The sequence below is a fragment of the Aricia agestis genome, chromosome 16, assembly GCF_905147365.1.
Source record: "Aricia agestis chromosome 16, ilAriAges1.1, whole genome shotgun sequence".
Classification (NCBI taxonomy): Eukaryota; Metazoa; Arthropoda; class Insecta; order Lepidoptera; family Lycaenidae; genus Aricia; species Aricia agestis.
In genome coordinates, this window is record NC_056421.1 from 1,991,242 (window position 1) to 2,008,483 (window position 17,242).

General features: G+C 35.0%; 1 protein-coding gene across 1 annotated transcript in view; it reads right to left on the minus strand.

Annotated features, from left to right (window-relative positions):
* Positions 1-3,280: 3,280 nt before the first annotated feature.
* LOC121734772 overlaps positions 3,281-17,242 on the minus strand; it is a 47,164-nt gene continuing 33,202 nt past the window's right edge. Inside the window, exons 3-7 of the mRNA XM_042125389.1 lie at positions 11,760-11,919; positions 10,620-10,699; positions 8,828-8,959; positions 4,835-4,907; positions 3,281-3,716 (exon numbers count right to left, since the gene is read on the minus strand). Coding sequence (XP_041981323.1) covers positions 3,623-3,716; positions 4,835-4,907; positions 8,828-8,959; positions 10,620-10,699; positions 11,760-11,919 — 539 coding nt within the window. The 3' untranslated portion in view covers positions 3,281-3,622. The remainder of the gene's footprint in view (positions 3,717-4,834; positions 4,908-8,827; positions 8,960-10,619; positions 10,700-11,759; positions 11,920-17,242) is intronic.

Consider the following 17,242-nt stretch of genomic DNA (forward strand, 5'->3'; position numbering starts at 1 on the left):
AATCGGGATTGATGGGTTACAATCAGTTGAGCCGTTCGGAGGAGTTCGCACCCAAACACTGTGACAGAGAATTTTATATTTTACATTAAAAGTTCCGCACGGTTTTGCTTGCCTAAATCAGGAACACAACAGGAACTGTTGTATTCCTGATTTCCTGATTTCCTGTTCCTGAACCTACACCTTTTCGCAAAAAAATATATGGTCAAAGTCTTTCTATATTATGGCTTACTCTATATCTGTTAAAATTACATGAAAATCGGTCCAGCTTTATAACATTACTACTTATAGATTTCACAAATTACACTTTCAGTAAACATGTGTAATATACTAGGTGTAACAAGTTACAAAACTATGGGGTGAGTATGGGTTCTCTATAACATTATATACAGTTCGCTGTAAAAGTAGCAGCGCTGAAATGGTTTTTTTTTTCACCTTTATATGGAAAAATTGACGACGCGGGGGACGTTTGCTCATACAAATCACAAAAAAGCTCGTTCAGCGCTGCTACTTTCACAGTGAACTCTACATAAGAACATATGTTAGGTGTGTATATACACACCCTAAAGTATTATCACTTAGGGCCTGTTTCACCACTTCCTGATAAGTGACGAATAGGCTATCCACCAAATAACTTGACAGATCAAGTATGGAAAATCTGTCAAAAAAGTTGTGAATAGCCTATTCGGCACTTTATAAGAAAGTGGTGAACAGGCCCTTAGTTTTGTTACACCCTTTATATTTAGGGTCTCCGATGACTCTATGTTTCTAATAGCTATGAAGGTTATCAGTGCAAATAGTAAATTGTATAAAAATAATTACGCACCAGTCACCACCCAATTGTTAGCCAGCTAACGAGAAGTTAATCGCTATATAATATACCATTGTTATTTCCAACTATATCATAATAATCCTGCAAAACGAATATAATATAGTATAATTTCGGGTACACGGAAAATAAACAATGTAATTGGTCTGTTTTTTTCTGTAATTGTATCTAAAAGACATTTTGTATAGACTACGTTATGTTATGTTCATTAGGTAACCGTTTAAAATTATGATTAGAGGATTTTTGAAAAGATTTGAAATGTTGTCTAGATTTAGGTACATATTACTGTCTATTTTTTATATATTTTAGTATAGAGATTCAAATATCGAATTATTGTAATTTGTAGTCTCAAATACGGATAGATACGGAACATACTACTATGTTGGAAAAAGAAATTTTTTATGTGGCTACTATTATGTGATTTCGCTCAAAATATTGTTTATACTTATAAAGCCTTTTAGGGCGGATTCGACCAAACTGGAGTAAAATTTTACTCGAGTATAACTGTCTCCTTATCTAAGAGTAAGCTGTTTTTGCGTTTTCCCAACTTTTAATCCAAGAATGAGGTAATTACACGGGAGTAAATATTTACACGGGCTATTTTGGTGGAGTAAATATTAAACTGAGAATAGTTGCACAACAGGGTTCAACTGTCACGGTCGGTGTCATTGTGAACTATAATTGACATTTTATTTCATACTCTTTGAGTAAGTTGGTAAAATGCAAACGATAATACCCTAGAGTAAATTAAAGGAGTAAAATTATTCTCATGATAGTTATACTCGTGTAACTTCAAGTTTGGTCGAATCGGGCCTAAATATAATAAGAAGAGAATAGTTTTTTTGGGAGAATGTGAAAGAGTGATGTTGTGTTTTTATATTATTTTCCTAAAATTGTGTTATCTGGGTTTTTAATGTGTAATATTGGTAGGATATTAACCATTAAATATTCGTTATCGTGCACAAGTGTGGGAAAGAGATGTAGTAACCAGAAACGTGCTCTTTTGTGTTCCCTCCAAAAATCCATCAAAAGTTACAGGACGCTTGTCCTACCACTTTACTGAATCGACCGACTTGACTTCTTGACTGTATTGACTTTATACTTAGACTTTGACTAGACTTTGGACCTGACTGACCTGACGATATTAAATAAAAAATTGTATTAAAGAATATTGTTTTCCCGCCATAATATTATACTCGACACTGGCCATGGTTATAGCCGAAGTGCCATTATATGAAAAAAAAAATAAGAAGAGAATGGCGGATCAGCGGGGCTAAAATGGTCACATAGCAATTCCTCTCAATCAATTAAGCAAAGGTATTGTCAAAACTGTCAAACTGACAAATGTCAAATTACTAGACATCAATTGCAAGCAGAATTGCGTTTTGCGATTAAAAAAAATTTAATCATATCATGATTCATATTATGATTCTCCAAAGCGACCATTTTAGCCCCGCAGCTATGAAAAAAATAGGATGTAAGTCTAATGTAAGTCCACCAAGTTTCTACCTCACGCACACAATAAGACTGGTCGCAGCGGAAAGGGCTGCATTTTCTGTAGGTACGTTTTTCATGACTTGCCATAAGTGAAATATAAACAAATTTCAGCCTTTACACATTGTTTATTCACGATATTAACAATTAGAATTAATAATTTATAATAGTTAACATGCACGTCAAATGTTCTTGCCAAATCTATACACTAGTTGATATGAGCCCTTATAATTAATGAATTTAAATATATATGTATAATACACAATAATTATCTAAAATTGTCAGTTACTTTATTTTAAAAATTGCTAACAAAAGTCACAAAATTGATTTGTCTTTAAAATATTGACAGTTCATTGTATAAATGCTTTTGATATTTTTTAAATCAAAACCTGAGTTTAGGCCACATAATGTTCTCGTTTTATCTTGAAACTTAAAAGCCTAATAGGCTTTTAAGTTTCAAGATAAAACGAGATCTTTAGCATCTTAAATTAAACATCTAGGAACAAAATTTCATTAAATAATTAAAAATAAATGTGTGTAGATATAATAATGCAATATTACTATGCGTTTAAAATTTATGAAAAAAAATAAGCTCATTAGTAAAAACTGTTTATTTTGGCTTTTTAGATAAAATCACTAAGTAAAATATAATAATATAATTTTCTATAACATTTGGCATAGGTATAATTTGATAACACTTATGTTACAGTTTACATACCAAATTAATTTATTTTAGCACAAACATTTATTTAAAAGACATTAAGACAAGAAATACAAATGTGTTGATTAAAAATGCTTTATGAAAGGGGTTGAAAATTTATGAAAAAACAAAAACTTTTTATAATTTTATAGTATTTTCGTAATTCAGTGAAGGCAATGAAAAACATACAACCAGACTGCTTGTAATAATTTAATAGGGTAATATTATCTAAAATAAAAAATGTATGTAGTAAAAAAAATGTTTAGCTACATCTCTCATTCTAATCATTTTAATGCCGAAGTGTTACAGTTTACTGTTTTACATTTTCAATTCAGATTTTAAAAAATTCAAAAATACATCGATAACATCAGTAATAGCCGAACAATCTTGTTGGATGTTTAGTTTTGTGTCGCTCTACATTTAAGTTATACAATTGATTTAGCTTGTGAAAATTGTCTATACATTTATGATAATCTATGTTAGATTGGGTGCAGATTAAAAAGAGCAATTCTATTTCCGAAATCGAGAGTTGGTCGGGACACGCTACGCGTCTCCGGTCTTCTCGGTCTTTCTGGTCTTTCTGGTCCTTCTGGCCCTCCGGTCTACCGGCCCAGGCCGGTCCACAGCAGCCCCGGGTCATGGTGGTTTGCCCCCGGGTAGCCATACGCCTCCACATCCGATCTGCGGTTGTAAGATCTACGTACAAATAGTTTTTGAGAAATATGATTGGTGGAATGATTTTAAAAGGATCAAGGATCAAGGCTTTTAGAAATCAGGTAAAAGTAGTGATAGCATTAAGCAGTAAGTAGCAATCTTTCGGAGTTGCAAAAGCGAATGTAGTGCATTCATGCTTTGTCGTTTCTTTGTTCTGTTATTATGAAAACTTTACCAAAGTGGAAAAAATTTTGTGGTTACTAAAATTGTTACTAAGAAAAAGTGTCAAAGTTAATTAATTAAATATTTTGTTATCTCTTGTTCTTAGTTAGTAAAAGAGAAGGCATATATTTAGACAAAAGCAGTGCGAAAATGATGAAGTAGAAGTGATGCTGAAGAATAACCTTCCCATCATGCTTCAGAAAGTAACGCACACGCAGGTCAGGCCGCATTTTCATTTATTTTTATTACGCTCAACTGTTGTATGTCATATTTGGAAAATTCAAAACGCAGCCCGTTCCGCACGCCGCACGGCTTAAGAGGGCGACTAACCCAAAAAATCAAACATCGTCCTTCACTCTTCACACTCACGCCCGTCTTTCATATGCCAGGTGAAAAAGGACGACGCGGATTCATCACCAAATTAGTTTTTTCTCGATAACTCGATAAATATACAACATTTTAAAAATCCGCTAAGTCGATCTCTCAATGATTGAATTTTATACAATGTGTTAAAATATTAACTTAGTTCAATGCATGGTTATGGCAATAAATGAAAAATTCGTAAAAATTAGATGCATCTTTGTGATTTTTTTCTATCGAGAAATTTTTAAGTTTTTGCTCAGATCGAATTCTCGGAAATATAATGTACTTATCTTATTTTAGAAAATGAAACAATTCGGGGCTCATTTTCAAGTATAAAAATGAATTATAGAATCGACACTTTAGGGTTAGTCGCCCCCTTAACGCGCTCGTACCTTACGGCCGCACTCAGAAACATTCAATTAACTTTTATTTAATGAAGAGTTTGACAGAAAATGAATGTAGGTTATATTTCAAAAACTTCATTAAATAAAAATTAAGTGATTATTAAACTCTGAGTCACAGTCAGTGACGGCCGTCACAGTATATTTATACAGTAAAAGATTGGAAGGAAATACCTAATGTTTCCCGTAGGTCGGAGTGGTCTGAGTGCGTGGAGTTTCCTGATGCCGCTGCCACCGCCGCTGCCACCTGCGTGACAAAGTGTTGGTTTAAATGGGTACACTAATTGGAGGCTGTATCATTAAATCATTGGATTCCGGCACTGGATCAATGTTCACATGACAATTTCCTGGCCCATTTTGTAAAAAAGCGTGCAAGTCCGCTTTAAACCCGTTATTAACAAACTCGACTTCCAACTCAAATTTATACCCTAAAATTATTATTAGTAACTCTTCTATAATAATATATCTGTCTGGTTATAATAACAGGCAAAACAATTTTTATTCCGGCAATAAAAATATTAGATTGTATCACGATTACACGATTTTGTTCTCAAATAAATCAGATAATAGTGAACAAAATCGCGTACACTATTAATGTCTTTCCTACGGTCAAAGTTTTCCACTATCATTAGCAAGCGCCAAGCTTATATCGAGCTTGTAGTTATAGAAGTTATTTATGATATGTGGTGTCAGAAGTCTGATCAAGCCGGACACAACTTGATATAACCAGTTATATCCAGTTGTATCTAACAACTGGATATAACTGGACAGAACTAGATTGAACTGGACTGGAACAAATTAAACTTGTGTATCGACTAACTTCGATCTCGCGGGTGTATCATCTGTATTGGGGACAACTTCCGAAATATTAATCATCATCAGCTGACAGCAGAGTCCATCTAAAGTTGGGTCGTCGCGTCGAGAGAAAATCGCTAAGACTCGTCTCTTCCATATTACGTGCAGTAAAACATTACTTCACAAAAAAAATATATACACAGCCGAACATAATATAACCTCCTCCTTTTTGGAAGTCGGTTAAAAATGCGTGAAAATGAAATGACAAATCTCAAGCTTACAAGGCTCTCCACGATGGTTCAATTCGTGATTCGTCGTTTGTAGTACGTTTTAACCATCCCAAAAAAATGCATAACGCCACGCAAGAATTTTTCACTTCAAAAAACTAATCTTTAATACGTACCTAACAACACACCTAAGAACACGCGTATAAACACAAACTAAACTCCCATAAAAATATTAGAGAAAGAAAGAGAGAGAGAAAGAATACCCGAAAAAACTTATGTTTGAAAACCCAATAAAACTTGGGGCACAAGCAATTCTATCGAACACAAATCAACATAATATTGTAATTTGATATTGAATTGAAACTGAAAGGGACGGACACGAGGATAATCCGATCACGTGATAGACAATCTATTAAAAGTTTGACGATTGTGAGATCTATCTTCTCAATAATCTGAAACTAAAAAGAAAACAATTTTTTATTTTTGTGCTTTAGTGGGCTTATCATATTTTTTATTAAAGAATGGCGTGCTGAGTGGAGACGTCAGCATAATCTTACGATGAACTTTAATACTTATAGGCAATTACGAACTCATAGAGTTCTATAATTATAGAAGAATGTGTCTTTTAGCAATCATGGTTATCTACCAAAGCCAAACGTGGGTTTAAATATAGGCAAAATATTTTACATAAGGCTGCAAACAATAAATGTAATAATTGCTCCCTTATTACATTACTTTTTCACAACGAAAAATTATACAGACATAATTTTTCACTGTGAAAAAAGTTGTCTTTTTCTGGCAAAACTACTAGCGAGTACCTATAGTTATACGCTTTTTCCCCATAAACAAATCATAATGCACCCGTCATAGTCACATAAGGAAATATATTCGAGGATGTGTGCGGACGACCTACGACGTCGTGCGCGTACCAACGACCATGTGAGGTCACCCTAACTGTAATTAGGAAGTGGACCCAGGGACGGATTTCGTTTTAGTGAAGTATGCGGAAACGTGAAGCCGGTCCTGTGTGAAATGGAATTCTTGGGTTTTTGATATTAATAATAATACTCCCCACACCGGTTTCGGTGACGGTGGCCGGTTTCATTGAAACCAGGCCAGGTACGCAGGAGTCATTTTATAGTGCCCAAGTGTGTGCGCAGTACACAAGAGCACTCTCTATTCCTTTTACTCTCATAACCCAGTGGGACGGAAGACCGACACGACTGGCGAGAGATCAGGTGCAGGACCGACTTTCCACATGCCCATCCGACGCATGGATCATCTTACTTGTCAGACAATCAGGTGATCAGCCTGCATTGTCCTAACCAAACTTGGAAATAACATGTTTCCAACGCGGGATTCGAACCCACGACCTCCGGAGTCGAGAGCGACGCTCTAACCACTAGACCACGGAGGCGTTTTGATATTATTCTAGTAGTAACCTTATTCTGGCAAACAAAACACACTCCACACGGTGTAACAGTACAAAGTGATAACACTTAACATATTATGCACTAAATGACGCCCGCAACTCCGTTGCGCCTAAATTCATTTATCGGGAATCGAGCATTTTTACGGGATAAAAGTATCATATGTCCTTTCCCGGCACTCAAAGTATCTTCATACCAAATTTCAGCAAAATCGGTGCTGTGGTTTGGGCGTGAAGAGGTAACAGACAGACACACTTTCGCATTTATAGTATAAGAATGGATAGCATAAGAATGGAAGTATGGATGTGTATCTTATAGAGCTTACTGTGAAAGTGTCAGCGCTATTATCAAATCGCTGAATTCTGTCCGCAGCGGTCATTGACACCCTGTCAAAATACCTGTCAAATTTTATATTTTTCTATACAAACCGTGACTGACAATAAAGTCTAGTCAAAGGGCGATATATTTTGCTTACTCGATGTGAACTCAGTATCCCTTCGAACTCATAAATAGTTAGAGATTATCATAGAGTTACTAAGAGGTTTTCCGATGAATCTATAATAGTCTGTGCCTTTATAAGAGTTCAATTTTTTTTCTTAAGTTTACAGTATGCAGTGCGACCTGTGCGAGTAATAAGAGTATTTTTCACACAATATCTCCTAGACTAGAAAGGTCAATGACCGCTGGTGCTACCTTAAATTATTTCCACTATAGTCTATAGTCATTTTTTAACCAAGTACAAACAAGTGCAAATCGCCGATAAAAAGGTTTTCACTTCTCTAAAGCACTTATTCAAAAAGCTGCGATTTTTATCTCATAACTAATAAGTAATAAGCTAATAGCTTTCTAGAGTTATTCAAAACTGCTTGCGACACTAATAAAATGATTACTTTTAGCATTAACATCCCTAGAAAGGCAGATCGTAATATTGTACCCAAAATATCCGAAATTGATTTTTGCATTAGGTTATATTTAGCTACTGTGTGATGGATCACTAATGTAAATATAAGTACTTGTGATTGGCGAATAATTGGCTAATGGTAGATTTACACGGGTCGATTAGTCGTGCAGCAACTAGCAAGTCGGGCGGCAAAAGTCGGTTGACACTTGACAGTCTACTTTTGGGACTGTATTTGGTACTGCTAATATATTCTGTGACTGTATGCGGCATAGCTGAAGACAGTCGATTTTCGCCGTGCGGCGTAAATCGTGCAGCTATAGTCACCCGTGGAAACCCCGCATTATAGAATGATTGCATGACCTATAAAACTTAAGTTACTGTGGGTTGTTTCTGTATTTCCTAAATTTAAGGACTTTTTGTGCTCTAAAAATGTTTTCATGTAGGATGTGGGTGAATTTTATTATATCGTTATACAATTGAGTCTAAACATAATTCGACAATTTTCATAAAAGAACAAGGGGCATTTTTGTATGGAACCCGTACCCAAGCTGTAGCACATCCACACATATTATCAAATTAACGGACTTTAAAAGCTACATTTTATTATATGACGTTAAAGATTTAACGTCATACAATAAAATGTAAACAATGAGAGAAAAAAGTTAACGAACGAACGAACGAAGAAGGTAAGAAAAAATCACAAAAAACACCCTGTATTAATTTATAGTATTTATAGTATAAATTGATGCAATAATACAGGTTCATATAATATCATCATAGCATGTGTCAAGAATAGATCCCCGTGAATACTGACCAGTATAAGTAGTCTGCACTACAGAGGGTGGGTCCTGGAACAGCGTGGAGCGCTGCTGCGGCGACAGGGACGCCAGGGTCTCCAGGTTGTCGCGCAGAGAGTCGAAGAATGTCCCCACGTCGTTCAGCACACCTGCAATACCTGGCTCTGAATTGGTGCACCAAAATATGATGCAAGCAGGGCTAGGACATGTCTAGGACATACAGGCTTAACACAGGTAACTCGACGTTGGATTGGGTGCTTCGAGCATTAGGTGCTTCGCGCAATAACGTCTATTTGAAACTGTGCACCAAAAATAGTGTAGGCCTGCAAGCAGGTCGTTGATATCTATTGTAGCATAATAGTATGTTGATCCTTCTACCAGCTTCGTGCTTTGAAGGCAAATCAAAAACAAAATCTAAAAATCTAAATGTTAGGGAATTGGCCCGTCGAAAGGTGCAAAGGTCTATTCTTTCTGCCCAGTGACCACAATATGCGACTACGCGGGACTATCAAGAGTCAAGACGTATCAAGATAGGTTCGTATATTATAAGCAGACATAGTAACAATAGCTTTCTTAAATAAATACATTTTATGCTAACAATAATTCTGGTAGTAAAAAGAGGCAAGTAAGATAGCCTTCTGCTGAAATCTATTTATTTCCATTTCTATAAATATAAATAAAGATTGTAATACACCTTGCAAGGTTATTTTTAAAAACTAATTACCTAGGCAGTAAATGGAAAATGAATGAATTACGGAAAACTTGTCAATATTTCCACTTATTTCTCGAAAGTAATAATTAATTAGGTTCCCCTGTTGTGTTTCCTAGAAATGAATAAAGCTGTAAGAAAACCGTATAGTGCGACTACTCGCGACATTCCAAGTATCCGTACATTTAAATTATAAGTTAAACGGCTACAGACCTCCAACGGAGCTAAACTAACATTAGTAACTTGTGTAAGTTTCAATCATATTTTGCAGCTGTAATGAAGGTCGAAAGGTATTAAGTGTTATTTTAAGGCCTTCTAGTCTTGTAGGTCAGAGATTGGCTGTTAGTAACTTGTGTAAGTTTCAATCATATTTTGCAGCTGTAATGAAGGTCGAAAGGTATTAAGTGTTATTTTAAGGCCTTCTAGTCTTGTAGGTCAGAGATTGACTCTCGATTCGAAGGTTCGATTCTACATTGGAAAAACGTAATTTTCCAGTTAAGAGTTAAGATATTTCAAGCTGATCGACTAAGTAGGATCATCCTCATCAGTCGTGTCGGTCATCCGTTCCTCTGGGTAAATAGTGCAATATAGAAAGTGTATAGAGGAAAAAAACATACTGCATACCTTAGCGACCTATCTTTATTACTCTTAGGGCCTGTTTCACCACTTCCTGATAAGGCTATCCACTAATTAACTTGACTGATCAAGTATGGAGAATCTGTCAAAAAAAGTTGTGAATAGCCTATTAGGCACTTTATGAGAAAGTGGTGAAACAGGCCCTTAGTCAGAAGTAATTAAAAATATTGGCCTAGGCGTGGTTTCAATGACACATCGGCTACAGTCACTGAAACCGGTGTGCTGGGTAAACTATTAATACCATCATTAAATTTAGGCCGAGCACTCTGTATGTACCTATATTATATCCTATCACTCGGTTATACATACCGAGGGCACTGTCTCGCCATTCTACTCGGCAAAAAAAAAAAAAAAAAGGTATCATCGAGACCTTAGGCTCAAATTGTAGTCAGTAAATTAAGGCTTTATTATAGTAGTGTCGTCGCGGTCCTTACCGACGCCGACATATGGCGTGACGGCCTTACCGAGCGCGGGCGCGGGTTGCCGCCGCCGCCGCCCGCCGTTCAGCGCCGTCGCCACTGCCGACCTCTTGTCCGAACCGGCTCTGCAAGAACAGACCCAAATCAGCGATGAAATCTCTATTTCTAAAGGGTCTTTCTGTCTGTCATCTTGTATCTTATGACGTCATATAGGTCACACGCTCAGTTTCTCATCAGTTCAGTTGATGATCGAGATTGACGCGGAACTGAACGTCTAGCCCACGGATTGATGGACTGATCATTTTTTTATTGTGTGCTTTTCGGTTATCAAACGGTTACACGGACAATTTGGCATCAGTTCAGTCCATCAATCTGGTGAGACGACACTACGCTGCAGCGGCGAGACTCAACACTTTAGATCCCATAGTTCTGACGTCTTGTGTCGCATAGCTAATAATTTTCCCTTTAAAAATACAGTTATCAGTGCTAATTAGGAAGTTTTTACAATCAAGGGGTTTTGGTATTTGTGCTAAATAACGCTTTTATGAGTGAGTCAATACCATAAACCATAGCCACTATGGTCGCTCTCGTATCCAAATAAACTGAACTTTACATTGGCGCAATACTCAAAGATTCAAAGATTCAAAGACTTTATTAGCATCCAAGTATAGTATACAATATACAAACTCAGCACCTTGTACAGGCGGTTGCTTATAAAATAGTACTTAACAAGATATATTTTGGATTGTAATTTGTTAACTACTTACATAAGTAACATAATATTATGTATTGTTCGTTTCTTAATTTCATATAATATAAACAATTACAATAGTACATGAATGAAAGTACTTAATATATTTTATGAACATTATTCTTTAGACCATAATTAATCTTCTTTAGAAAAGAATTCTTCAAGCGAGTAGAAACATTTTTCACTTAGGTAGCTTTTTAATTTTCTCGTAAATGATAATAGTTTTGTTTCATTTTTAATTGCATCTGGGAGGTGATTAAATATTTTAACTGACATGTAGTACTTAGCGGGTACATGACTAGATTGAAACATCTTACACGCCCATTGCAATCACTCATGGATTATAGCCAACAGGTACAACCAGGTACATAAATGTAAGTGCAATTTTTTTTTGCAATTCCTAATATTGTAAGAAGCTTTAAAGTAGTACTTACTTAACGAAGTCATCGGAGTAGATCCTCGAATCCTCATCTTCCGTGTACCGTGGATGAAGCTCCTCGTCATAGCGGTGCCAGGGCTTCTGCGTGAGGATCCTAATGAGGTCCAGGTTCTGCAGCCTATAGTCGCGCAGCTGGGCGCTGGAGACGGTAGCGCCTGGGGGATAGTTGGTTATATAATATGATATTGCATGTACTATAACTTCTTATTAAAATTGTAACAAAATTTATTAATAAAGTGGAAAAAGTGCATGAAAAGTGCACTTTTTCCTCTTTACACACTACTACAGCGACATATTTCTGAGATAGGGTAGAGTTGGGTTGAAAGATATACAATATACATATTACATAAGTATATCTTTCAACCCAACTCTACCCTATAAGATATATAAATCTATGAATATTGAATATTTAATATTGTCTTTTTGACGTTGTACTCGATACCTACATAATATTAATTTACATCCCTATGATTTCTTCTGCAAAGTTTTGGTGAGGAGTGCCGACAGAAATAAAAACAATACAATACAGACAAGAATATAATGCGAGCAAACCGCTCAAATTCAATCCATTATCGCAAATTCTATAGATTTTTAAATCTAAAAAAATCCATTGAAAAAATGTTTTTCCTATCTAATCCGAATTCGGCTAAACCTCAACTATTTCTGTACTCAATCTTCATCATTTTGAAGTCGGTACCAGATAGCTGAATCTTTAGTTCCTGACAGAATATTTGAAACTTTTGGAACTGGCACCGACTTCAAAATTATGAAGATTGAGTACAGAAATAGTTGAGGTTTAGCCGAATTCGGAAAAAGGCACTATTAGATTGGAAAAATTATTATACAACAACATCGAAAAAAAATAATATCCACAGCCGAATATATAACCTCCTCATTTTTTGGAAGTCGGTTAAAAATAGAAGGTCGATGATTAATTTGTGGGAATATGGGTAGAGCGTTAAATTTTACTTCACACAATATGGATACAGAGTTTAATAGGAATACACTACTTACTACACAATAGGTACAAGTGCATTTTTTAAAAGTTAATTGTATATATTTCACCAATCTCTTTACTAATAAAAATATTTACACTGTGTAGTATGTACAGGCGCCTTACTTAGATGTCTAAAGTGTCAAACAATAAAAAAATACATACAGCCGAACGTATTACCTCCTCATTTTTGGAAGTCGGACAAAAACCGTTGAAATCGAAAATCGAAATCGATATCAGTTTCGGGAGTAAGGCACCTGATCATGAAGTTAATATACCTTGCGGAATAGAGAAAAAAAGATCTGTACAGGGTATAATGAGCGTGAATCTTTTAAACAATTCCATAGCTTTTATTGCGGCCAATGATATTGTACTTATACAGATATGTTACGTCTAAACTATTTTCCGGCTTAAATCTCTTCCGAACAATTTTCAAATTCAAAATTGCAAACATTAACAAATTTGACAGATAAGCGAAACAAAAGATACGAAAAACCATTTAAGTCGATAAAAGAGATAGTTCTATTTTTAAACGTCGAATCGTATCGCTGTCTCTTTCTTCGCCTGAGCTATGGGTTATGACGAAAATTAGATTTTTTCCAGATTGTTCGAAAAAATTATTGAAAATGTAAATAATCGAGGTATTTATTGCAATCAAGACATGTGGTAAGAGATTCCATGTGTTTTGTTTACTTTCGAGTCATAATTGGTACATTTTCGATACACGCACGACGTCATTTTCAATTTATTTAGGTAAGACAAGACGCAGCACATTCGTGACTGCGCTCGATGCAGACTAAACAACAGACGGCCTAATTGGGCCGTATTTAAATCTTCACAACGCGCGGGGTAGTAACATATCTGCTTTGAGTTTTTCATCATTGTCGCGGGCTTTGAGCGCGGCGATGGAATCAAGAAATTCCGTAACGAAAATAAACCTAACACCCCTTATTCCATAGACTTAATATATACTGTCGTATTATTCCGACCGGCACACCGGTCTAACGTCGTTTCAGTTCGGCAGAATTCCGCTCGATGTTTGTGTGCGTGCGACTAGACGTATGCGAATTATAATTGCATAAGTTGATAAAAAATAGTATGCAATGCTTTACCGCGGCAGTCACACGTATTTTTAGTTAGTTTTATCACACGTATTTAAATTACAATTGTTGAGTAAAAATATACACGGCCTCACTTCCATGTAAATACACTATATTCTATAATCTATAAGATATTTTAGGATTCCGTGTTTATTGCATTCCATGGGCTACGCGCCTGTCCAATATACAACAATATAGGGGAAAAAATAATAGAATCGCCTGATGGAACATTATTAGCTATTCGGTACTTAGACAGCTTGTATTCGATCATTCGAGACAACAAACTTAGAGGTAGTTGTACCCTGAGAAGTGTCTCTTAGAAGCGACGATTCACACTAATATTATAAATGCGAAAGTGTGTCTGTCTGTCTCTTACCTCTTCACGCCCAAACCGCAGATCCAATTTTGCTGAATTTTGGTACCTATGGAGATACTTTGAGTCCCATGACAGGACATAGGTATACTTTTTTACCGGAAATATGTACGGTTCCCGCGCGACAAACGATTTTTGGCGCAATGGAGTTGTGGGCGTCATCTAGTTACAATATAATTGAACTTGTTAAAAATGTAAAAGCAATTATTATTTAATCTAAATTTTCACGCCATTACACTGTTGGCAGAGAAAATCTAGAAAAGAGTTTTTCTTGCAGAAGCACGTTTTTGGGTATACTTTGTAGTAAAATGTTATTGTTATTAGTATTTGTACCACAGTTTGTGGGAAATATTAAGTTTTATAGTTGTCAAGTTCTAGTACCAGATACTTAAAACCTGCGTTGTAATTTTAACTAGCCTTATAACTGCATCGCGCAGAAATCCTCCATCATTTAATAATAGTAATATATTACATACTTACTTATACATACAAAAATTCATTTACTTATATTCTATGGTATCAAGTGTTAAGGTAACAGACGGATGGACAGCCTTTTGCATGTTCTATTAACATTAGCAAAGATTTTTAAGGCCATCTCCTGAGCAAACAACCTTGACCACGAGATCGTACCAAAATTCTATTTTTTTACTTTATCTTAGTTCAAAATTGACCTTAAACAAATTGAAACGTCCAGTATGTTATATGTAGTTAATGAAATTGTCGATCTATTGGCGTGTGTTTCAAATAACCGTGATTTGTAAATACTAGGGAGATACTGTATGTATGCTTGAATTTTAATAAATTGGTATTACTTGGGGGGCTGATATCATAAGTATAAAAACAAAAATAGGGAATTAATAACTTTGAAAGGAACGTTCATTATTATACTGAAGATTATTGCTGTATTTTATTATAATTTTGTAGCTTTCAAATTATGAGTTACTCTAAAAACGGTAAACTAAGGCATCTCCGTAGGGGGAGCGTCTTAATTTCTTATGCCTACAAGGCAGTTTTACGTATCCTCGTGGTTTTGGAAATATTAATTTTTTTTTTTAAATACTTTATTCACTTTATTACAATTGTTTTACAGTATACATTAATACGCCAAACTGAACAAGCAGTTTGTAGGCGTTCCGCTCAAACACAAAAAATTACATGCAATTGTAATACAATAATTACACAAAATATAATACTAACAAGTAACTTAATTATGAACTAACTAAAAAGTGTGTGTTTGTGTGTGTGTGTTTGTGCGTGTGTGTGCGTGTGTCTGTGTGTGTGTGTGTGTGTGTGATTGCGTGTGTGTGTCGGTATTTGTGTGTGAGAATGAGACTACATTTTTTTTATTACATTTTCTTAGTATATCCAAGCATTTCTTTGAGTTTTTGTTTTAATTTCTTTTTACACTTTATTTTCTTTTCCTCTCTTAATAACTTAAACTTATTACATAACTTAGGCACTATATACTTCCTAGTTCTTTCCCCATAATAATTATTTACTTTTATTTGCTCTAATTTTCCTTTTTTCGACTCTCTAACACTATATTTATGCTTTATCTTTATTTTAAATTGATCACTATAATATGTTTCTATCGCAATTAAATATTTCACTTTTTCACTTACTGGTATAATTTCACATTCCTGGAATAGCTTACAATAGTCGTCTTTGTATTTATTTTTTGTTCTTTTATCTACCATTATTTTTAAAAACCTTATTTGTATATTTTTAATTTGCTCTATATACGTTTTAAACGTTAACCCATAGCAATTTAATCCATAATTAATGACAGACTCCACCAGAGCATAGTAAACCATAAGCAGAGTACGTTTATCTAATATTCTTTTTAAAAGATAAAATTTACTGAGTACTGATCTCAATCTGTTACATACTAATTCAATATGCGGCTTCCAAGTAAAGTTTTTATCTATAATCAGACCCAAATATTTTATATTATTTACCACTTCCAATTCGTTACAATGACAGTTATTTTTTTGATGTAAACAGTTATATACGTGTCCCACTATACGTACCTTTGCTCCTGCTGATCGATTGTAGGGTGAGCATATATGCATAACTTTAGTTTTACTGGCGTTAAGTATTATCCCATTGTCGTGGGCCCATTTTGTTACTTTATCAAAATCACTTTGCAATTGACTTTCCATCAGTTGCAAGTTTTTACCTACTACTACCAAGCATGTATCATCAGCATACATGTATAACCTACTATATTCTACTACATTAGGCATGCTATTTACATGCATTGTATACCCAGAAGGACCATATACAGAACCAGTGGGCACCCCCAACGTTATGTCCGCATCTGCGCCCGTTGTATCATCGACAACGGTGCAGAGCGTCCTGTTCTTCAAGTAGCTCTTGAAGAACTTATTGGTGGGCCCACTGATTCCGCATTCCTCCATTGCCTTTAAAAGCTGTTTGTGATCCAGAGTATCAAACGCCTTTTTAAAATCAATAAATAATGCTAAAATCTGATTTTTATCATTTAGCTGCTCATTAATAAAATCCGTAAACTCAATTAGTATGGTATCTGTACTCCTTCCTGGTCTAAATCCATGTTGGCAGTTGGTAATAATATTATTTTTTTCTAAATAATTACTTATTTGTTTAACTACAATTTTTTCTACAATTTTATTTACTACGGATAAAATAGCTACTGGCCTGTAATTTGTATAGTCCAAATGACTTCCTTGTTTATAAATCGGTCTTATAATTGCTCGTTTGAGCTCATCAGGATAAATACCTTGCGATACACACATGTTAACAAATTTTGCAATAATTTTACTTATATCATTGATTATACATTTTAAATCCGTTACCCGTATTTGATCACTACCGGGTGCCTTATTACAACTTAAGTTTTTAATGATTTTAGCAACCTCTATGGCATTTACCTTCCTATATCGAAATGAACTATAATTTGGCCTAACATAACTATTTCTATCCAAAAAATTTTCATTACAATTATGCTTAATTTTTTCTATTTCCTGTGT